The sequence below is a fragment of the Aulonocara stuartgranti genome (assembly GCF_965226115.1).
Source record: "Aulonocara stuartgranti genome assembly, chromosome: 8".
Classification (NCBI taxonomy): domain Eukaryota; kingdom Metazoa; phylum Chordata; class Actinopteri; order Cichliformes; family Cichlidae; genus Aulonocara; species Aulonocara stuartgranti.
Genome location: NC_138959.1, coordinates 24,492,043 through 24,517,098, shown reverse-complemented (window position 1 = coordinate 24,517,098; position 25,056 = coordinate 24,492,043). Strand labels below are relative to the sequence as shown.

Here is a 25,056-nt window from a genome sequence, read left to right as displayed (position 1 = left end):
CAAATAGCAAACTCTTCAGGTCCAAAAGGCTCCAAAATGCACTGACATGACAGTCAGTCAGTCATTTTTTAAGTTTATCTAATAGAAAAAAAGAACATTGAACTAATTGATGTACATCAATTAGTGTGTAATTATGCTTTCCTTGAAATTAATGCATTCTCATTAAAGCAGGTGTCAGTTTGTGGATACCGCCATGTTGCTCACCCATCTTGAATACAAGGACCGAAATTGACCTTCCCATTCTGCCTTTTATGTATGTGGCTGGAGACCAGCAATATACAGAGCACACATGAGAAGTTGCCTTCAATCTAAAGATCAGAAATAGCTTTTTAAAACTATATATGACATTTGAATATTTATATTTTCATCATCTCTCCTCCCTCTTTTCCACCTCATCAACTTCCTCCTCACCTCTTATCTCGTGACCTGAAGTCAGAGATCAAGTACTTGCATAAAACATGCATAAACATGCTTATTTATTCCCATATTATCATAATGACTTACTGTCCATAGATTTGACATGTGATTCCCCCTCACCCCTCACCCCGCGCCTCAGGGCAGCTGACAATGAGCCAGCTTAACAACAACAACTAGCATTATAGCAGCTAATGGCTTGAATGTGATAAACAGTTTGATTACATTCTCACATTGTAGAAAAGTTTATTTGATAAGTGCCCAAGTCGAGAAAGTTAGCCAACTGTTAGCAGTTAGCTGACTGACAGGAAAGCTATTATCAACAATACACCTCAGTAACGCTGTCATCAAGCTTCACTAAATAACCAACTCGCACTGGACTCCTTTCACAGTGTTTTACAGCCTCCTCCGGAGTAAATAGACATGATTAACTGCCATATTCAAAGCTGAGGTAAACAGCAGACTGACACTCACTACAGATGGCCAGAATGTTAGGATGACTGGGTGTAGAAACATAAAATAATGCAAAACATTTAATTAACATATATCAGGGGTTTTTTTTCGAATCCACCGAACTGCTGCCCCGAGGTACCCCTGAGCAAGGTACCGTCCCTACAAACTGCTGCCCGGGTGCTAGATTGGTGGATGCTCACTGCCTCACTGAATGAATGGGTTAAATGCAGAGAGAAATTTTCACACGGGGATCAATAAAGTATACATTATTACATTATTGTTATTATTCAAATATGATGAAATATAGCGTATTCAAAAATGTTGTTCTTACACAAAGTAGAAACACACTGACCAGCCATGGACATTGTCAGGTATATAAAATCAATGTTTCTGAGGCCGTGTAAGAAAACAGAATTGAGCTGACTGTAATCTACTGACATCTAGTAGTGAGATTTTCCCACACAATACTTTTAAGCACCTTTAAGCAACTCAACAAGCTCTTTAAATCAGTGTGTGTGGTGGATGGGTGTGTCTGTGTTGGTTCACTCACCGGATCTGACAATGCCACGCTCACACAGCGTGGATACTTTTAATAGCCTGCTCATCAAACGCATCCGCATTCCGTTTGTTTCCAACCTCCCTCTACAATCACTTCCGCTGCCTTTCCTACAGTTTTATGTGCCTTTGATTGTTAACTTACAGATCGCTCACTGGATCACACAGACATCCACTGTGCATCCTGATTGTGTAAAACACGGCAGGGTGGTGCGTCTGATAACTCTCCACAGCTCCAGTTTGGCACATTCCCAGTTGTCCTCTGATATAATATTAAAGCGGAGGTGGCAGCAGCACTCAAAGAGTAGATATGACCAAAATGGGTGTGGGCTGCAAGTTCAATTCCCTGCTGGTAAAATCAGGCTAGAGGAAGTGAATGAATCCCACAGCAGATGCATCAGTGATTGCTTAGAGTTGTTGGAAAGCTGTCAGTGTGAAGGCTTGTAGCTGAATTAGGCTGCACTGGAAAAGTATGCTCAGCAAGTCTTCCATGAACAAAACCGATCAAATACAGTATGCAACCCAGCAAATGAGTCACCAGTGCAGCTCATCATCCTTTGTTAACCCTTACATAAAATGCTTTTTAGGGTGTGTGTCGTCACAGTAGACGTAGGAAAATGACTGTTTACTTGCAATGAGGGAGGGAGCTCCTGAATATAAAGGAGTGACTCATGTGGTCTTTTTCTGTAACACGGTAGCTACTGTATTGTCTTCAGCTCTTCCTGGGAGCAGGGCAGGGATTTTGTCCTACACACACACACACACACACACACACACACACACACCATATAAGCAGACAGCAATAATTGGTTGGGTCAAATCTGAGTGCACAGCTGCAAAATCATATGTTGAACTAGACGGCACATCCTCCAGCAAGGCCAGCACCCTGTATTGCAATTTTATTGAATGTCAGTGAATCTACAGTGAAACGTTACGGGGTTGTGCCATTGCTTATGCTCCATGGCTCTACCAAGTTCTTGAAATTCAGCTTATTTCTTCTTTCTTATTGATAACATTAATGATCCACTGCTCAAGGAAAAAGGACCAAAATCAATGAAAAAAGAAAAGATAAGATTCCTTTTTTGTCTTAAATAAGACAACCCAGAATGCTAAGTGTGAACTGGCATTGCATTGAGAGTTCCTCCTCAAAAATATAGAGTGTAAAAATTGATAACCAAATACTAAGTTTAACGTAATAGTTATTTAGTTCCAGTTCACAACCGTTTTCTCAAGGCATTTAAGGTAATATTGCAGAAGAAAAAAACAAAACTATGATCTGTTAGCAAGAACATGGCAACAGTGGGCAGGAAGAACTCACTTTTAACAGGAAGAAATCTTCAGCACAACCTATGAGGGCTCTGAAATCAACGTCAAACATGGCAAACATGCACCATCTTGCATTGATTTATTTGTTCAAAAACAACAGGTCCTCAACATCCATTGATAAAAAATTACCAATTTTTCTGCTTCTGCCAATATTATGGTGCCAACTGAGATTATGGCTACTTTTACTTGAAACCAGGTTAACATGCTGATATTTTCACACGAGAACGGATGGAGAATGGTATCAGTGCATTTTTCACATTTTTACTTCAAGAATCAAGCAATTAATAATTTATATATAACACAAGAAGTGCTGCCAATTAGCTTTTGAATCATTGCAGTTGAAGAGCACTTTGTATCTTGGAAAACACAGTAAGTGACATGTAGGGGTGTCAAAAATAAGGCCCGGGGGCCAGAATCAGTCTGGCAAAGACTGAAATCTGGCCCACTGGTTTTGAAATATAAAAATAATTAAATAAAAGATAAACAATAACAACTAAAGAAGAAAAAAAGTCTAGATATTTCAGGTTTGTTTATTTTTTTTGTTTTATTTTTTTTTTACAATAAGTACACAGCGGGGCGAAAGAATGGGATGTTTTTTTGTGAATTAGCCTGGGCGGTGAGCTGCCGGAACCTTTTCTGTAATTTTATACATTTATTTATTTGTGTTGACAGATTTTTCGAATTTGCTAGAGCAGTATTTCTTTGTCATGAGTAAAAACTGAGACGCACCGTTGAAGTTGCACGTCTTTTTCTTATATCAAATAGGATTGAATGTGTAACGTCTAAAGTGGGCGGCATGTGGCCCATGATGTAAGTTCGACATTCCTGCCTTGCAGTTTGTAGAGGATGACATGACTGCACTCTTAAATCCTGTACTGAGACACTATAAGAGATGTAAGAACCATAGATCTACTTGTTATTGACTTCGCCCTTGGTTTTAATTGTATTCAGCCACATCTTCTTGCACACAGCCTTTAATTTAATTTGAATATAGATTTTAGCACAGTGTTGGCTCACTGGCCTCTTAACAACCAGATCCTGTGGGTCTAGGCTATTGGAACCCTGTCCAGTCATCCTCAATTGGATCCCCTCAGGGCTGTGTGTTTTTTTTACCACTTCTATCTGGGTCTAATACTAATAAGTATTAGAACAACCCTAGATCGAGATGCATGTCGACAGCACTCTAATTGTAAGTCTTCTGCAAGATGTGGAGCAAGATTATGTCCCAGTCCTTGATGAGTCTGTTAGCCTGTGTGTTTTCCTAAGAAACGTGGCTTCAACCAGAAGTGTTTGATTTCAAAGAAATTTGGGACATTTAACTGTATTTTCTTAAGTTTTAAAGCTTTTCCCTACTGACAAAGACCTCCCCTATGACCATTCATATACACGAAAATAATTAGGTTATAGATTTCTGTAATTTTACACATTTACTCCTTACAATTTAATCCGAAAGAGTCATGCTCACAGATTCCTTTAATTTACTACAGCAGCATTTCTTTATCATGTAGAAAAACTGAAACATATGGTTGAAATTGTGCTTCTTTATCTTATATTAAAATGATTCAGAGATTAAATGTGCAGTTTAGTGCTGTGCAATACTGTAAATTTTGTTATGCTCCAATGCCAAGTAAATAAAGGGCCAGTGTTTCAGACACCAGTACAAATTCTGATACTTTTAAGGCAGAATATTTCGGGGAAATCACAATTCAGTTGGCTACATACTGAACTTAGGGGATAGAAACAAAGTATCAGTCTAATACCAATACCAACATCAATGTTTGGATCAATCCGCCTCCCTCTAGTGCAGACATAAGATAAAAATGGGGTGTATGTGACCTGCGATGCAAAGGAGTTTAAGATTTCTGCGTTAGGATGAAGGTTTGGACTCCCCAGATGTAGCACATTTACATTCATGGTGACAGTTTGGGACACTGGACTTTTCTATAGTGTTTTGTGTATTGTATTGTATGCATGTATAAGACTACTTATGGGCCCATGAAAAACCATTGCCCAAGGACCCACAGGGCTATTTGTGTTTGGAAACTGTTGCTTAATTTTAATATGTCTAACGCACCTTTTTTTCTCTCTCCTAGACTGCATGGTTTTGTCAACAATTCACCTTTTTGCTGCTTGGCACCTGAGATAAAAAATGTGTGTGGCCGTGCCAAGCTCTAGTTAAATATTGACCATCCCAAAAAACTGATGACTCATTTGGCTAATGGGGTTTAGCATAACCATTTCATTTTTTCCTGCTGTAATGCCACTCTAAATCCCAAACGTCCATCAGTGAAAGAACAAGCTAATTGTTTTACAACCAGAGATAACGCGTTACTGTAATCCGATTACTTTTTTCAAGTAACGAGTAAAGTAACTATTGCAAAAACGGTAATTAGATTACCGTTACTTTCCCGTAGGAACGCTGCGTTACTGCGTTACTAAAACCGTGATTTTTTTGAGAGAATGTCTCGTGACAATGACGTAAGCGAGTGCGCCGTTAGTGACAACAGCTGTGTGCAGATCAACAATAGATCATATATCAGTGCGGGAGAGAGTATGAGCGTGCAGCGTTTAAAGCGTGGAAGTACTGACCTTACTTTGAGTTTGATTCCATAAAAAGTGACAAAAACATTAGCGTCCGTTGTGCGTGGGAAGAAAACTTCTTTTTACAGCGAAAAAAACCCCCCTAAACTTCCAAGCAAGCACCGAGTGCCCAACGACATAATGGGAAACTCACAGAGAAACTCGCGGATTCTTCAACTGACCGCTGCGGCACACCTGCACCAGGGTAAACCTCCGCCTGCCCTACTCCTGCTTTACAGGTGAAAATAGAGCAAAAGGACCGCTGAGTCTTTGACTTTATTTATTTTCTGCTGTGTTTTACTTGCATCTATTTGAAAGAGTGAGTGTAAAGACACAAAAAAAAATATTTTATGTGCTGGAATGTGTAGAAAATAGGTTTAAATATTAAACAAATTTCTTCCAGTCAGAGAATGTTGCATATAATTAAATTTTTGCTTGATGCATAAAGTTAAAAGATTAAAACTGATAAAACAAGTTTTAAAAAGAGACTTTTCCATTTGATTACATTTTGTATGATGGATTATGTAGAAAAAGTAGAATTGGGCTGAAAGATCTATCGCTTTATCACCTCTTCAGGTTGTAAATCGTGTTTTTAAAAAGTAACTAAGTAACTAAGTAATTAATTACTTTTGAAAATAAGTAATCAGTAAAGTAACGGGATTACTTTTTTGGGGAAGTAATCAGTAATTAGTTACTGATTACTTTTTTCAAGTAACTTGACCAACACTGTTTACAACACAGGCAACCTGAAGTCCCACATATATGCCTGCTTAACAGCTGTTGGACTTGTGCACTATACCCAAGAGGAGCTGCCTCAGTAGTATTGGACACAGGAGATACGAAGCCATGAATCTGAAAGTGTCTGCACAGAACAGCAAGTAGAGGAGGTTTGATCCAAATATTGATAGCATCGATACCAACGGTGGTGTTGGTATCGGATTGATAAAACCAGAATAGGATCGATACTTATCCTCTAAGTTGAGCAAGTAGCCCACTGAATTGCGTTGATTTTTTTTTTTTCATTCTTGGCAAATTAATATATATACCTCAAACTATGGAAAATGTCAGAACCGTTTTGTGTTGACTGTCTATTTTCTTTATAGCCTGTAGCACACTTAAAAAACAGAAGTTAACCCAGACAGACTAATTTACATTCCAGGTCTCCAATAAACCCAGGCTCAAAATACATGAAAAGCTGAAAGATGTGTTTTGATGTGTAAACTAATTATTGGAAAAGTGAAAATCACAGTGAGTTAGTAGTCATTGGAATTTGCAAATTGATGATTCAGCTCATAAGTCATGACACACTGCTCTCATCTGCCTTTAAAAGTTAAACGTATCAATATCGGTAATTGGTATCGGTATACTCGCCCCGCATCATACCAAAATTTGCAGTATGGCACAGCACTAACAGCTAACTGAAAGTCTGAATCGGTGCCAGAAGCAAGCTGGACCTTTAAGGCAGGAAATACACCCAAAACATTAGTGCAGTCTGATTTTGCATTAAAAACTTGGAGCCACAGCCTAAATAAGATGTGGAAGCCAAGTGATGTGCATAATACTGTAAAGCTTCCAGAATTACCCCGTAAAAAGACTGATTCCAGTCTCTCGTCCTTCCTTAAAATAATGACCAATCATTCATCAAGTATCTTTCATGTGCCGCATTATCAGCTATAAGAAATCTGTTTTCCAGCTTAACGAGACTGCTTTTGTGCTGCATAATTTGAAAGTGTGTGGATTTATTTTCTCTTTATTTTTTGTTTTAGTGTGGATTTTCCACAGAACCATGCCTTCTCCCGCTCCCAACATCACGTTACGAGAGAACGGGAGAGAGAGGCGGGAGGGAGAGCGAGAGAGGGTGCTGTTTACATTGTGAGCAGACCTCAGATTTACAGTCATCCAGCTGCACCGCGGAGACAACAGCTGCCTCTATTTAAAGGACAGTTTTTCCGTTTTGTTGTCATTTGCCAATTTAGGCTTTACGCACAGTCATGATTTTGACGCACAGGTGAACTTACCTCACCTCAACGCACCCCGATCAGAACTCAAAAAAGGAGAAAAGAAAAGTGTCCAGTTCACACTCTCCTCCTCCTCGTTTTTCCTTTTTTAATTTCTCGAAGTGGAGCAGGTCGTCAGAGTCATGTCCAGGAAGAAGACAGCGAAAGGCAAAGGCAGCTCCAAGAGCCCCAAGGCATCTCCGAGCAGCGGGAGGACGGGGAAAGGTTTGACCGCAGCTGCTGCTCCGTCCTCCGGGCTGGTCTATCCCAGCAGACCATCCATCAGCAACAGCGGAGAGTTTTATGACATCGCCTTCAAGGTGAGCACAAGCTTAGCGTAGGGTATTCGTCTTATAGAGACTTTACCTGAGAAGTGAAGCGAATTAGCATCAGCCAATTTTAAAAAGTCCCTCTTTAAAGGAAAAAAGTGTCTTATGTTCTTAGTTAAAAGTGTGCTTGTGTCCAGTAGAATGCATGACTCTACAGACAAATCACAGTGAATGTCTGCAGACATGAATCTAAAGATGATTAAAGATGATTCATTTGCCCTGAAAAGCAGGCTTTTTCTTAAAATAGTGGGCTTTCTACTTTGTTTCTACTTTTGTAGTTTTCAGGCATGGCTGTGTATGGAAGTTAGTTTCGGCCAAGAAATATAATTTCCTATTGTGTTCATTTTTATTTCAGAATTTTCTTTTAGTTTAGTTTCTCTGAGTTATCATCTCATCTCGTTTGACTGCTGGATAGTAGCTCTATATACATCATACACCTTGTCATCTATGTTTCAACAGGCTTCTTAAGCCACTCAAGGTGCTTTAAAGCAGAAAAACATACGTAACATATGCAAAAACTGTGTGCTGTGTGTTTATGCAAGAAAACAAATGTTGTTTTCAGTGTCGTGTTTTTGACAGTTTTTCCTCCTGTGCTTGAGATTTCCTCATGTTTACCTTCCAAACTGCTCGCACATGCATGAAATGCTGCTTAGTGCATCCGGTGTCTCCTTTCAAGCGCTGAACTTTAGAAACATTAAGTGTTGCTGCACACATGTTGTCCGGTGCAATAACATGGAAGAGCTGATGATGATGGAGAGAGGTTTCTATTATTAATGAGATAAATTAACTGCAGTGAAGGAGAGCAGCGGCGCTTTTTGTTTAACAGGAGTGGAGCTGACAGAATAAGTGCTACTGCCATCTCATGGTAAAGCTCAGGTTTGATATGTCCTGATAGCTGTGTCAGGAGGCAGATGCCATCAGGGATGAAGGACTGTTTTAGTTTCCCTTACAAAAAATGTAAACCCCCCCCCCCCCCCCAAAAAAAAAACCAAACAAACACCATCTTGGTGTTTTGAAACCAGATGTGAGGAGTGAAAAGGTGGATGTGATTGACTGGTGCTCATAGGAGGTGATTGTCAGTCACATGATACGGCATACTTTGCTTTAATGTCGTTCATGAACACTTATGGGCACACAAATTGACAAAACTAACATTAAGTTTCACTTGTTATAAGTAGAAACAAGCAGATGAGCTTATAAGCTTATCAGGAAACTCTTTACTGACGTCAGGAAACTCTTTTGCCATACACACTTCCGTGCACCCAGATGTTTTTTTGCAGGGTGTCGCCCACTGCTGGCTGTTAAAAAAATGCAGCTTTTGCATCCCTTCCTTCTTCCCTTTTCGCAAGCTACATCTACGCTGTGTGTGTGTGTGTGTGTGTGTGTGTGTGTGTGTGTGTGTGTGTGTGTGTGTGTGTAGCCCACTTTATGTGTCTAAAAGAATATTTTTGAGTTATAGCTTATAAATGAAAGACATTTTTTCATCATTTAAAAATCTAAATATCTTTTCTGTTTTACTATACTATATGCAATTCTAAATACACGGTTGTGCAAAAGTCTTGAGCCACTCGTCATTTGTTTATATTTTGGTAGGAAAATGGGAAATAGGTGCAGTAGTTTATTGAAATGTGCAAACTTAACACTTAAATAAATAAATGTAAATAAATGTAAGCCTGAAAGTCAATATTTCCATGACTGTTAGTGTTCCATTGTGTTTTTCTACTTTTAGTGTATTGACAGTGTACTTGGCATTACTGCTATGCTGAAAAATGAAGCATTTTCCAATTAGTAGGTCTTGCATGGTGGATCAGTATCAGACAGTACTTTTATCTGCATTTGTAATTCCATCAGTTTTGACAAGATTTCCAACACCACTGGCTGAGCCTCCATCATGTTTTAGTGGCTGTACTCACTTTTTTACCTCTCCTCTGACCTCCTCCATGCACTTTGATGACTTATTTTGTCAAACTGTCCTCAGAATGCATGGGGATGGTCAGAGGAGATCCTTCCATCTCTCTATAAGACTTACTGTAACCGATTTTCAGTCCAATTTTGTGTGTAATTTCACATAACCCAGCCTTTTCTTCCTGTTTCCCAGATACTGTTCAGCTACTGTAGGGTTTTAGGTGTTTTGGTTCTTCTTTTGTCCTCCACCCATTCAGCCAAGATATACTAAGATACACTTTCAGTTCTTTGGCAATCCTCTTGTTGGTGCTAAAATACTATTTGATATCTGTCAATCTGTGTTATCTTTAACATTTTCTATGGATTCAGCTAAAGACATTGAAATCAATTATGTGTTTTTTTGACAATTGGTTCTTTGCTTAATTATGTCTGTTATGTGTACACATAACACTGGTTCATCCCTTGAGTTAGGTACCTTTTTATGCATGAATGATTCATAGGTATATGTCAAGTGGCTTAACTTAAAAAAATATTAATCATATGGTATAAGACTGGAGTGAAGGTGAGTGAAAAAACAGCAAATGTTTAAAGAAAAGCTTGAAAAGCCATCAGAAAACTAGAGAACTATTACTAAAATTACTAAAAACCTATTTTGCAAATCACAAGAACGTCTGGAGTCTTGGAAGCAAGTACTACGTGTGACAATCTGGAAGAGCCAGATCTGGATACTCACAAACATTTAATGTTTTTTACTTTTGTCAAAGCTCTAGATCTCCATCGCAAAATTTGACTTGGTGGTTTTTACATACTTTAGCTAACAGAAAGACAAAAAAAGACAAACTGCAATGATTCATAAATATGTATCTTGATGCTATACTTGTCGTTAAACCCCTTGAATTAGTCTGTAGTACAATCATATCTTGACTGTTTGAAGTAAATCTCTCTGTACCTCTGTCTTGGCTCTTGACTTGGCTGAGGAATAATCAATAATGACACAGCATTGACACAGAACATACATAATTGAAAGTATGAAATGGAGATGAAAAAGACTAATGATATTCTACATTGGGCATATGCAAATCTAAATTCTCATTATGTGGGTGGCAGCTGGTATTAATAATGCACCCTGATTAGCAACTGTTCCCATGGTAGACTGACCAAAATCACAGCTCCACTTTGACTTTATGTGGTACTCCCACTTGTAACAGTTCAGTGTACCAAATGTCACCTCTGAACACGACAAATCAAACTTAAATGAACACCAATATCAGAGTAGACCACTGAATTAGAGAAAAAATGTATATATATTTATATATAATGTGATATGTAAAACATAATAAAATAAGCAGTTTTATGTCCATTGGTCTGTACATGCTGCTTTTTCCCAGTGTAGTGTATTTGTTTATGTATTTTTTTATATACCTTAAACATCTTCACACACACGCACACACACGCGCGCAAGATTTAAAATTTTATGAACCAATACATTGTCACCTTCTGTCTCAGGTGATGCTCGTGGGGGACTCAGGCGTGGGAAAGACTTGTCTGCTGGTTCGCTTCAAAGATGGAGCCTTTTTGGCTGGGAGCTTCATCTCCACCGTGGGCATTGATTTCAGGGTAAGCATTAGCATATAGGCTACATTGTGTCTGCCCGTTGACGTCATTGCTTCTTCAGCCAAATGTACGCTTTGTCAAGTTACTGAGAAATTTTAAATTCTATCCAGCTGTGGCTGATGCTTCCATCCGAAGGAAATCTCTTCCCACCAATTTTCAAACTTAGTCTGTCTCTGAGAATTGTAGCTGTTTGCAGTGTGAGTTGTGCCAGAGATTTTTTTTATGGAGGACATATGGTTCCGAATCTTTGGGACATTTTTGAAATGCTAGAGATGTTCGCTGCCTCCAAAAAGTCGATCAGCAGTCGAAACAGGAAACATATTAGTGGAATTGTTTTGCACTAACACATGTACGGTAAAGGTTTACAGCTGTATCAGAAGTATAAAATATGATATGATGATTCATGTTAAATATCTTTAACATGAATCATCTTAAGTGCCAAAATTTGGGAAATAGCTAGTGTAGCCAAAGGCAAATAGCCTAGCAGCTAGCAATCTATTTGCAGCCAAGTGACAACAGTGTATTATAATGCGAGGAGAAACAGCAGGTCTACGTTGTAATTTTAGTTTGTTTGAACAGATAAATATTTAAAATCAAGTCAATGTGAAAATGTTGAAAATTCAGGGTACTGTAAACGGTGTAGGTGTCGGGGATACTACAGAAATGTCTTAAAAATCCTGAAATGAATGTTCTGCCCACAACCACCACAAAAGCCAGGCTAGCATAGCAATTGCTCATAACAGGACCTCCTAAAGTTGTGTGTAGCTGTGTAGCATATTGGGTTTTTTGAGGGTTTTTTTGTGTGGTATTGTGACATTCCTAAATAATATATTTATAAATAAAATATCATAACACAGATGTGGTGAGCTAGAGTTTATCATGATCCATAGAATGGAGATTCTTAGACCTATGTTTACTAGATTTTTCCTTTAGACAAGCACTACTGAGATTTTACATTGAATATTAATAAAGAGGGAGGCTTACACAAAGCATGATAACAATGAGAAAGGCTAAATTTCCTCATAATGTTAATTAATAACACCTTTATTAAAGTTTTCAATATCTGGCAAATAATATTTTGACAGCTTTAACACCAAGTTTACACTTGGTGTTAAAGTCTTTATTAAATCTTTATCAAATATAAATATTTAAATATTTAATAAAGATTTTCTGTCAAAAATTGTAGGTTTAAATCAGGACTGGGACTAGAGAGGAGAGGTGCCAGAGAGGAAACTTTATAGCTGCTTTCACACTTTCAGTAGTGCTCTCCTTGACGATTGAACCGGCCTTCATGTGCAAAATCAGTACCTCTTAAATTCTTCGCTTGGGAAGTGCACTGATTTTCAAGGACAGCAGCAGCAAGCGGGAGAGATTGAGAGCATATTATTGTCTGACTGCGAGTGAGTAGCAGCCGCTAGAAAAAAGGGTTCAGCTATAATGACTAGCCTTTAAAAGTTTAAACCCTCTCTGTCCCCTAGGCGACACAATCCATTTAAACTGAATGGAACAAGATGAAAAAGTTTTAGTTAAACTAAGTTAATTTATTGATGGGTTATTTGCCCAATTTTTGCCCGTCGTGCCCTGGGGGAAATTACATAGGAGGCTTACATATAAAAAAGGAAAGAAAGAAAAAAATGGTCACACTTGAAGTGCCACAACTTGGGACTAGAAACAGTTATAGTAGAGGGTGTTTAATGGTAGAAAGTAGGAAAGCAGTGTTAATGCAGCATACCAGGGCATCTTTTGTTGTATATTCTTGGATACCACACAGGGGAAGCATTCTGTGTTGTCATTTTAGAGAACCATGCTGCTTATTGAGCATTCAACATATCAGTTGCTGTTTTACCAGGGCAGCCAGGGTCTCATGATACATATAAAAGAAGTAAAGGTATGATGTCGCAAGCAAAGGCTGCAAACTGTGAATTGGAACTGTGCTGAACACAACATTAGAGAGCACAACGCTGTTTCAGACTCAAGAAAAACAGAACAGCAAAAGAGGTAAAAATAGATAAAAGTGCTTTGTCTCCAGTCATTGGCCACAAAGACTGTGTAACAGAAAAAAGTGGTCATTATTACTTTGCAAGCAGACTATAGAGCTAAAAAAAACCCTAAACTTTTACAGATTCTGGATCAAAAAACTCCTGTTATCCCAACCGAGCTTTGGCTGTTAGCGTGCTCTGTGTGTTTGTCCCCTCATTATCACTTCTATGACACGAAACCATCTTTCCTGGCAATTACAGTACAGGGGACAGTGTGAGCTGATTATTATGAAAAATACTATTTGTTATTTCAAAGATACATATTTAAGAGTTTATATATATACTTTACCTAAGTCTTTTTAGCATTTATAGAGATCCAGATGGATCTCATTAGCATTTATTTACTCATATACTGTAGGCAAAACAAGAACCATGAACCTGGAACATAGACAACATAACAGTAGCCAGTGTGATGTCACTTGTTTTGGACTATATTTTGAAGCTTCAACATTTTTCTTGGGCTTTTTTGCAGCCAGAAGTGAAAACATTTATGCTAAGTTGACGTGTTAAGGAATCAGTTAATGCTAACTAGCTTGGCTAGCAAGCTAATAAAACACTAGTATCTCGTTCATAAACCAAACATTTTGTGCGGTCTGTACCATGTAGCAAGCTTTAGCATCAGTCAGATTATCAATCTAAATGGTTTTAGAGCAGGTAAAAGGCGCACGCATACAGAATAGGTCCAATTTAATGAGTCCAGTTAGCAGAGGTGAGGCATAGCAGGCCTAGCCTCCACTGTCTGTATCGTAAATCTGTTAATCAAAGTGAAGTCCAGTATCCAGGTGGATGAGTTCACCCAACTCAGAGTTGTTCTGAAGGGGGAAGTATCCTGTGAAGCTAAATGCAATTCATACCATGGGCTTTGAAAGTCTACGGGTATTTAATCACTTTTAGAGCCAGCTTCAAGTGGTACTTAGACGTGATGTAGTTTTTGGTACTTGTGCTTAAGACCTTTACACACTGAGCGTGATTCTGATGCAGATGCAGTTTTGTCAGGTAACATAGATGGCCTGTATTTGTATAGCGCTTTACTAGTCCCTAAGGACCCCAAAGCGCTTTACACAACCAGTCATCCACCCGTTCACACATACATTCACACACTATAGACACACCAATAACATTGAAAAATTCATCCTAAAAAACACATGGAAAAGTCAACTTCAAGCAAAGACGAGCTGGACCTGATGAAAGAAATGGAGATTTCGAGTTCATCCAGTTCTTACAAGAAGGCAGTAGGACAGCAAATTTCATGATATGATCTGAGCATTCAAGCTGTATCACAATAACTCATACACGTTGGTGGCCAGCCATTAAGGGGCAAACTGATTATCGGTTTCTAGCCCAACAGCACTTTGGCATACGGAGGGGATCAAACACCCACACCTGCTTTTAGTGTACAATTTTTCCTATCACCTGATATGAGTCAGATTTCTCCCCTGACACAACAGAAAGAACCACACTTTCAAAAAAAAAAATAAAAAATTAGAGCGATTTCTTTAACCTTTTTTAAATGCCTGTTTTACTTTTTGACAAAGGTGATAACTAAAAACCTTGCTCTAATGTTCAAGGTCTATAACTCACAAGCACTCCCACACATGCTGACATTACCGTTTACTCCTCATTAGTGCGTCTGCTCAGACGCTCATCTCTTCAGTCTCTGTCTCTGTATATATGTTTTTGAAGTCTTGAGCACTTTGTGACAGATTTCAGTTATTATTAGGAGCCTGAATATCTGGGCTAGACACTGAAAGAAGCACTCCTTTGACGGTCTTTTGAAATGCGCTCGTTTCGTCAGGCTACTTATATGGGATCATACGCTCATTAGACCTTAAAATAATCCATGTGTGATTAACACTTTAGTGTGACTGCTTTTGTAAATGTACAGTTTTATCATCAGGATGAACGTTTTAAACAGCAGAACCTACATTAAGTCTCTCTTTAGTAAGAAAATTTACTTTAAATTGATCAGAAACGTGGTCTGATTCCCTGTATGTTAGCTAGCCCTAGCTAAAAATGACCTTCGGAAGGTGTGTGTTGCTTCTCATTGAGTGTGTTGCTTCTTCTAAGAATATATCTACCTACATTAGTAGAGTTCATTTCCCTTTCAAAAGAAAATTGCAGGCACTTGCCATTAACATTTTGTCTTTACTTAACCCCTCTGCTGTAGATAATGTTATCAGCTTGTGCTGAACAGTAAATGATGGGCGCCGGAGCTTATCTGCAAGGACGCCTGGGTAATTTGGGTGTCTTTGTTCTCATAACTTCCCTGGTACCAGAGGGTAGTATCCTTAGAGCTCAGTGAAAATCTTTAATTGGCACTGTCAGTGATATTTGAGGATAAGTAATTAATATTTAGCTGCTTGCAGCCGACACAGTGCCGCACAGGTCACCTCGACTCTCACCCCACGCTTAATTAAAATGAATATTTTAAGTTAAATTGCTCATACTGGTAAGTTACTTGGGTGAGTTTTTAAAGATCTGTTAGATGTGAGGCAATAACAGATTTTATGAGCAGGTTAACAAAAACTTATCTCCTTTTTTTTTTTTTTTTAATTTGTTGAAGTGTAAATATGATGTCAGAGTTGCCAGTTGTGCAGCCTGTGTGTCCATGCACCCATTAGGGCAGAAGCACTGAAACTGAAGTGCTGTAAATGTGCTGTCGTAAAGTTTAAAATGTGATATATTCCAGCACTGAGTGCGGCTGTGAGTGTTAGAAACCGGCACTATCGGCTCTGTCAGGAATGTGCAGCAATGTGACCTTTTTACATTTAAGATAATGAGGAATATGTCTCAGCACTGAGCAGGGGAAAAAAGTTTTTGGTACTTCTGCCTGCTTTTTTCTCTCCATCTATTTATATTTCACTTGACAGGAAGAAGTGATGAGTCAGAAATCAAACTTCAAATGCTGCTCGACCTCTCTCCTGTTCTATTTTTATTTGTTGTCTTTTCCTGGGAGAGGTTTGTTAGAATTTCTGACGAGATTTACCTATTCCATGGTGGAGGAATGGCAGATCGTATTCCCGTTTCTCTTCCCTGCTGTCGATGATACATGTGTGTGTGTGTGTGTGTCTGCATTTAATTATTTGTGTTTTCTCTTATTACCATAATGTGGTTTTCTGTCCCTTTCTCCACCCATTCACACAGCTTTAAATGCTGCACAGCACCAGGCTGGCTAATCATTAAACACAATGCTGCACAGTTCACATCGACACATGTGGTTTGTGTGTGTTTGTTGCTCCTTCCAGGCCACACACACACACACTAACAGTCAGAGCATGACACGCTGTTGACCACCTCACTGTATTTTCTTTTTGAACTAACTGCCATGTGACATGTTTTGCTTATGTCATTGTATGTGGGAATACAAATGTCTAGACAGGAGGGACAGCTGATCCAGAATCAGTTGCAAGGCTCTTATCTTAAAGACTCGTAGTCCTGTGTCACTCAAATGGAGCACTGCTCCCAGACTTTTAAGATTATGCTTCAAACTTTCCTTTTCTTTTTTTTTAAAGGCATATCTTTAACCCTATCTTAGTTATTTTGCAATAGGCCTAGACTACTGGGGGCTTCCCATGATGCACTGGTTCTTCTTAACTCACCTTTTTGCACTCTCTTTGTGCTTATACACCACTCTACATATAATCATCTTGCTCTCTACCTGTTTGTTTTTTGTCCCGTCTCCTTTCCCTCAACCCCAATCAGTCGAAGCAGACGGCCGCCCCTCCCTGAGCCTGCGTCTGCTGGCGGCTTCTTCCTGTTAAAAGGGTTTTTTTCCTGCCCACTGTCGCCAACTGCTTACTCGTAGGATGCCGTGTGATTGTTGGGGTTTTCTCTGTGTTATTGTTCGATCTTTACCTTTCAATATTAAGTGCCTTGAGGTGACTGGTGGTGTAAAGCAGCGGTCCCCAACCTTTTTGGCACCACGGACCGTTTTATGTCCAACAATATTTTCACAGACCGGCCTGTAAGGTGCCACGGATAGATACAACAAAAAAACAAAAAAAACAGTACTGGTACCTAAAAAAAGAAGATTTATTCAAAACACACGGGAAAATGAGTTAATGATAAAAACGATTAAAAAAAACTATAAATTTCACACCCGAGCCTCAACTCTCGTGGCCCGGTACCAAACGACTCACATAGCGGTACCGGTCCGTGGCCCGGGGGTTGGGGACTGCTGGTATAAAGTGCTGATGTAACTAAATCGAGTGTTAATCTAACTCACAGTTGGTGCCATATTGCAACCCACCACTACCCTTGTCCCTCCTTTCATCCTCTATCTGACTAAATAAGTGCTATATCTGTAGTCGCTGATGCGTGTTCCATGGTGTGCTGGTGTCTTGCATGGTAGAGCAGCGAGGTGTACTCACCCCAATTTATGCACTCCACGTATTCGCATGGAAGAGCAGGGAGGTCCCAGAACAAAGCTATGCTGCAAAATATAAATGAATGCAGATGGAAATAACAATCATCCTTTGACTATTATGGTCTTGACTGAGCTTCAGAGTTTGACTTTTGCATAATCATCACGTCTTAAATATCTGAACTTTACATTTTAAAATATTTCTCTGTAAGCTGATGGGCTGGATTTGATGAAAATTGCTTTGTCACTTTTTGGCACAAAATCAGAAGAGATCACAGATCCTTTCAGTGCACACGGAGCTCAGGATTTTAACATGTATGTCGATGCCCAAAGGTGGAAGAACTGAAAACACACAGGAGAAATAATAGCCACAGTGTTTATCCCCCTTGGTAATGACTAACTAGAAAATAAATTACTGTGTAAGATGGAAGCAATAAGGGTGCAGCAAATACTGAAAGTGGCTTTTGAGAAGTCTCAGACCTGCAAGTCAGACTCTATTCTGCACATTCTAAACATGATTGCATGCTCCAGAAATGTACCTCTTCTCTGGTAAATTACTCACTGAAAGAGAAGTCACTTCCTATTGTGTTTTACTTTGTGAGCTCCAAGGTTAGATTTGGAGAAAAAAAGCTGCAGGACTGATTTATGGTGCAGAACTGGAACACACTGTTTCTCTTCTAGGGCAAATTAAACTAGCTCCTTAGAAATGTGTCGTGATCGATACAAAATCACATCAAAATCCGTTATCCTCTTGACCAAAGACAGAGAGGTTGTACTTTGCATCAGAGAAAACACCTCAGTTAATTGTTTTTCACATTTCGGCTAAATTCGTCACCTAAAATGTTTTTAGGGGAGGAAAAGTGAGGCATTAAAATCCATCTACTTTGGAGACTTATAGCTTTCTGGGCCACATGTTTTGATCTGGACCCATGTTGAAGTTCACTTGGTAGAACATCTTTGGGATTGGGATTGGACACCAGTTAATGTGGATCATCAAAGTAAAAATATCATGTCACTTATACTTAAAATAACAGTGTCCCCAAACTGCTCTTTGGAAAGGTTTTCTTAAAGAAATTTGACAGAGTTCAGGTTGTATGCTTTTATTTGTTGACTGTATTAAAATTAGCTTGTTCGTTCTGATCAAACTCCCAGGGCTAAAATTTGATGAGGTTGCTGGTGGTGGAAGATGAAGAGGGGAAGAAAACACTTCAGCAGCAGTATATGTCTGACTGAATGACTGGATTTGACTGGATTTGTGAATGGATGCTACTGTATGGGCTCGTCAAACTGCAGGCGGAGCAAAAATATGTGGCACTGAAGTCAGCCTGTACTCTGCATTTTACTACGTGGCTAAAAAAGCAATCTTGGTTTGTTTAAATCACAAATGTGAATGAAAGCGCTCAAACAAACAAAAGCTTACATCCTATGAATCTGTGGCGAAGGCAGATGGTGGATTTTTGAGAAGAACTAACACAAAATTGTTTACTCTTTAGTAAAGACGAAGCTCTTGATAGGCAGCTCTGGTAATAATCAGAAAATGTCACATTTCTTCATAACATTCCCCCTAAACTTTTTCGGAAAAGGCTGAAGATCAAAAAGGTCACAGTTTCAGCAGCGTTCAAGAGTTCTTGTGACGTTTGAGAGGCGCTGTTCTTATCTTCATCATAGCTTTCAGGATGGGTTGTCTGCTAGTTTCAGGAGATTCTCAGCAAATGTTGTTAAGCCTAAATTGTTGCCGTGAATATTAAGCTTGTGAGATTAAGCCTGCTTTACAAGGCTGGGGAGCAACAGTGTTCATGGAAAATGTGTTAATTTTAGACACTGGCAGTATACTGCAGTGAGATAGAAGCTCCTGGCTGTGATCTCAGTAATTCAATATTTCAGTGATCTCAGTTCTTACTAATCAGTATTAGTATTTTTGTCCCCTTCCACAAGTAACTCTGTGTATGTGTATACTTTCTGTACACACATATCTATAGGGTGTTACTACACATAGCACTCCCTGAGCCAGACGTCCATCGAGCCTGGGAGGCTTTTTTGGGGGCGGCTAATCTTAACGGTACCAGTGAACACTGGCAAACTCAACAGATTTCACAGTCTTACGTTTTAATAAACATGTGATATTTCTGCTTCATTTTCTGCTTCGTAATTTCCCGCTGACCGCGCTGGACAATGTTGGTTGTCATGGTAACAATGCACAGGTACACCAAAGGCAATTTTCATTGCAAAAAGCTAGAAGGCAGTCTTCAATATGCATGAAGCAGCAAAGACATCCACAAATTAGGACACACGCTTCTGTCATTTGCTTGGTGTCGTTTTATTGTTTTCTTTCAAGTTGTAGAATGAATCACAGACTTGATCCTTGCAGCCTACCAGTGCATCTATATTACATGTGGTGGGATTTGCCAGTGACCTGATGCACCCAGGATATGCATTATTTATGCTGACGTAAAGGCACTTATAATTTTCAGTTGCGTAACACTGTGTAAGCTGTGGGCTCAGCTGTGGACAGTGAGATGGCTCTGTGAGACAGCGTGGCTGCTATAAAGTGGAGCCTGTATGTATGTGTCCTTTGCAGACTGTAGCTCCTCGTTTTTGCTTTTCAAGCATATAATAAGTAATTATTAATAAAGATGATTAATTTTAAGAAACCAACACAACCAACTACAAACAAACACAAAACCAACAGAGGTAAAAAAGCCCCCCCCCTTCCCCCCCCTCCTCAATTGGAGAAAGGGAAAATGAAATATTATCTAACTATAGTATCTTAAAACATGTTAATAAATATCTATTCATTTTTATAAATTGTGTTTTTCTGGATAAAACCAAGCAGAACTTTCTTTTGAATGAGTTTTCGCATCACCTTTTCACTGAATCATCTTTCTGCACTGTCGAAGGCAGTGTTCCTTTAGCCCTCATAACCACCATTTGTAATTATTAACAACAATTTAACACAAACTAACAGATAAAACTGTGCACTGCAAACTAGTCTGCATTCAAAGGCATAACAGGAAGCCATGCGTATGAGGTGTAGGGTATGGTAGATTTAAAATCCACAGGTAAAATTAGACTTTAGTAGCACATTAGAATATTTTCACTTTGGTGTGTTTTGGCTAACTTTAAAATCAAACCAAAAATCAAATCAAATTACTTTTATTGTCACATCACATGCAGGTACACTGGTACAGTACATGTGAGTGAAATTCTTGTGTGCGAGCTTCACAAGTAACAGAGGTGTGCAAAAATACAATAACATAAGAACAAGCAAATATAAGAATGGGTAAATCTGGGAGTTATATGAATCAATATATGTACAATATAAAAGTGTATGCGCATTACTGAATGTGTATAGTAAATATGTATATCTGCGTGTGTGTGTGTGTATATATATATATATATATATATATACATATTTTAAAAATTAAATAGAATAGACAATAAAATAAAATATAGAAAGTTTGGCAGTTGGAAATGCGCAAAACAAGTGGCATTTATATACAGTATAGAGTGCATAATGTTGAAGTTCTGGTAAGTGAAGCTGAGGTGTCTATGAAGTGTTCAGCAGTCTGATGGCCTGGTGGAAGAAGCTGTCTCTCAGTCTGCTGGTTCGGGACTGGATGCTGCAGAACCTCCTTCCTGATGGAAGTAGTCTGAACAGTTTATGGCTGGGGTGACTGGAGTCCTTGATGATCCGCTTTCCTCAGGCACCGCTTCCTGTAGATGTCCTGGAGGGAGGGAAGCTCACCTCCAATTATCCGTTCAGAGCACCGCACTACTCGCTGGAGAGCTTTGCAGTTGTAAGCGGTGCTGTTGCCGTACCAGGTGGTGATGCATCCAGTGAGGATGCTCTCAATAGCACAGCGATAGAAGGTCCTGAGGATGCGGGGGCTCATGCCGAATCTTTTCAGTCTCCTGAGAAAGAAGAGGCGCTGCTGCGCCTTCTTGACTGTTTTGTTTATGTGTCCTGACCACGTAAGATCCTCAACCAGATGTACACCAAGGAACCGGAAGCTGCTCCCCCTCTCCACAGCAGAGAGAGGGAGCAGCTTCTCCTAAAGTTTATTTCATGACTTTAGGAGAAATCATGAAATAAAAAGCACTACACTAAGGTGATTTGTACTGCTTTCAAATGTAAAAATGGATCAAAATTGACCTAAGCTGTGTGTAAGGGTTAAAAAATGGAAAGGTACAAATTTGGAGGTTCAGATAGTTGCTGATGGAGCGAATCATTTCACCGTCATCGGGTAAAACCATTAAAACGAGCAGATATGGATGATGGTGTTGGTTAAATTGTAATGGTTACAATTTCTTTTCCAGCTTCTTTCTTGGTTAGCATAGTGGCTTGATTTCACTTTGTCTGAACAACACATGTGCTACAGACACATGATAAACATTGAAAATTGCTGTCACCAAAAAGGTTGTCATTCGTAGCCATGAACACAGAATAAGAAGCTTTTTTGTGACTATTTCATGTTTTAGTAGGCTTTACAGCTGCATATGGCATTAATCAGCTGTACCCATTTTATTTTTAGCACTTAAAGCTTTTGAATATTATTTATTTAAGTTTTGTGTTTGAATTATGTACTTAGTACATGTGATGCATTATAGCTCTTAAGGCTATGGCACCAGGCTGTGGGGTGGAAAGTGAAAAGCACAATCATAACATAATCAGAATCATAGCACACCTATGATATCAAAACGTGTCATCATGTGACTCGAAGCATTGATCCACAGTTATCAAAAATTCTGTTCAAAAGCCATCAAACCTTGGAATCGCCCACATTGCAATGATCATTGTCAGAAATCTCCTTTCAGTCTGCAGCACATGGTCTCCTCCTCTCCTGCAGTATCTGCTGAAAATAAGCCATATGTAGATGCACTTCAGTATTCATGAATAAGCAAAATGATGAAACACACTCATGCTAATAAGCTGCCACAGGATAACAACATCAGGAACAGTACAAAGCCACATTTTCTCCACTCTTACATAACCTCAATCATTCCTGCTGTTTTTTTCTTTATTTAAATTCTTTCTGTAGGTTTTCATTTACATTTATGTGGCAGTGTTTTTTTTTTAAACCTTGGTAAATAATAAGCTGCAGTGTGAGAATATTTATGTTATTATTACTAGTAAATTGACAAAGGGGACCTGGACACCTTGGGGACAGATATACAATAAAATGAGATGCTTACAGAATCAAATGTATTGGTCTGCTTGTACCTCTTTATTTATTTATTTGCTTTTGCATCAGACAACTCTTCATGTGCTTGTTGAGTTCCCAGGAGACCGTTGTTATGGACCAGTAACCGTGACAACGATGCAATGCGATGAATATGTTGGCACTGCTTCCACCAGATTCAGCTCGTTCGGCTGGCAGATGGCTTTCAGGCTTTTTTTGAGCTTCAGGTTTATCCGAGGTCCTTCTCTGGTGACGGGGGCATGTTGATGTTGTCGCTGTTGATGTTGCAGCCGCTACAACCATAATCTCCATGTGGTGACAAATATACAGATGAGGGTATTAGCATAGTATTCCATCAGGACAGGTTTGCTCAAAAGAAAAACCTCACTTCCCATTCTGACAGTTGACTAATCTCAGACTGGAAGCATTCCAATTCAATCACAGTGCTGCAGTGAAGGCTACCGAACACTGGAGCAAGTCTGGGTTCAAGTGTCAATCTGTGTGGCACAGGACTGCCCATAGAGAACTGATTTCTTACACTGGGAAGCAAATTATTATCTGCACACATCATGATGGAATTGTTAGCAATTTCAGAGCCACAAGGGACCTATCTTTAGTATTACTGGGAGGTTATATTTTACAACTAAACACAAGTTAAACAAGGTGACTTTGAATCACATGACAAATTTTTAAACAATGTGGGTTTTTTCTTTTTAATAAAACAAAAGTTAGCGAGTAGATTACATTTCCAAAATACTGCCAATGGCCCTGTAATATCAAAAAATGTAAATGACCAAAAACCCTTTGAGGCAGCATGGAAATGAATCACATCCTGATATTCAGCGAGGACATGTTTTATTAGGGATGTAATTATTCTCTACATCTACCATTTGGCTCTTTACTCAGGGGAATGACGGATCACGTGGTCGTAATTGGATCACAAACAATAAATGAACTATAGTATTCAAATGTACTCTTTATGGGATCTTCTTTTTCTTTTTTTTATAGAAATGAAAGCTTTCATCAGTCCAGCTTCTACCAGGAATTAACAATAATCATTACCAAAGACATTTCTCTGGCTATATTTACACACAGACACACATGCTGTTTCCACCAACACAAAATCTGCTCTTAATTTAAAACGGTTAAACAGACCGCTCAGCTAAGCTGTGCGTTTTACCACAAAGCTTGCGGTCAAGGTTTGAGCCGTGGCTAGAGACTGTGGAAATCCCTTCTGTGTTTCAGACGCATTACAGCCTTTTATTGCCGTGTAACAGTGGCAGCTTTATCATAGTAAATAGGTTTTCCTATCACTTAGCATACCACTCTTTTTTTTAAAGAAAGGACTTTTAAAAACAACAACAGAGCTGACCACACAATAACACCAAACCAAACACAAAAGAGTTGTAGAAGAATTAAAAATGCCACATGGGAATAATCACAGATGACCAATCATGGACCTTTACAATGATTGTATGACTAGCTAAAGTTGCCTCTTGATGCTTTCATGCAAACATGGAGTGTAATGGAGCAGATTTGTAATCAGTTGTAATTTCAGTTGTAAATGATTATTATTGATTATGATTATTTTGCTCTGTTTTTGTCCAAATGATCTCATATCTCCTGCTCCACCTGACTGAAATAAAGGTTTCTCTTTGTGAAAACCTAAAGCCGCTCATCGATCGTCCCAGGCACAGTGCAGCGGGAGAGAACTCATTATTTACAAAGGAATACGGCTAACCTGCAGTTTGATTTAAGGGACTTTCTCAAGCCTGTCGGTCTTCTTGCTGGAGGCCCGGGAAAACCAGAATACTGCTCCAACAATTGTGGCATATATGATGAGGTATGGTACTCCCATCTGTCCCTCAGTGCAGTCTGACAGGGCCAGATTGAGGCAATGTGCACAGTGCACGGTTGTAAGGCCAGGAAATGAGTTCTAGTGTCTCTGCTTTTTGTCTCACTTAAGCTTCTCGGCATGATCACTCTGACACTCTCATACATCACACCAGCTCATACCGAAGGATAAGGAAAAGAGACTCACCAGCTGCCATTCGGGATCTGTCACTCACGAAGGAGCTCTTTGCTTTTTTTAATCAAATGCTTTCCACTTTGTCAGGTCTCCAGAAAACTATGTCATCTTCATCTATATTCAGTGAGTAGCCTCATCAACGCTAATCCCCACTCTGGGAATTTTAACCGCTCTGCCACCAGCTGGTCATCCAGAATCTTGAATAACTGGCGATGAAACAGACTTCGGGCAGAAAAGCTATTTTGTTGTCCTGTTTGACAGTAAATATGTAA

The 25,056-nt window shown here is 39.1% G+C and overlaps 1 protein-coding gene and 1 long non-coding RNA gene across 4 annotated transcripts in view; one reads left to right on the top strand and one right to left on the bottom strand.

The window, feature by feature from the left end:
• The window catches only part of LOC309712689, a 354,596-nt gene that overhangs the window by 205,183 nt on the left and 124,357 nt on the right, over positions 1-25,056 (bottom strand). The gene's annotated exons all lie outside the window — the stretch shown is intronic.
• Positions 6,772-25,056, top strand: part of rab26 (RAB26, member RAS oncogene family) — a 114,866-nt gene continuing 96,581 nt past the window's right edge. For 2 of the 3 annotated variants that reach the window (XM_082543688.1, XM_082543689.1), the window contains exons 1-2: positions 6,772-7,645; positions 11,066-11,176. In XM_082543688.1, coding sequence (XP_082399814.1) covers positions 7,469-7,645; positions 11,066-11,176 — 288 coding nt within the window. In that variant the 5' untranslated portion in view covers positions 6,772-7,468. The remainder of the gene's footprint in view (positions 7,646-11,065; positions 11,177-25,056) is intronic. The other variant, XM_082543690.1, reaches the window with a different exon arrangement.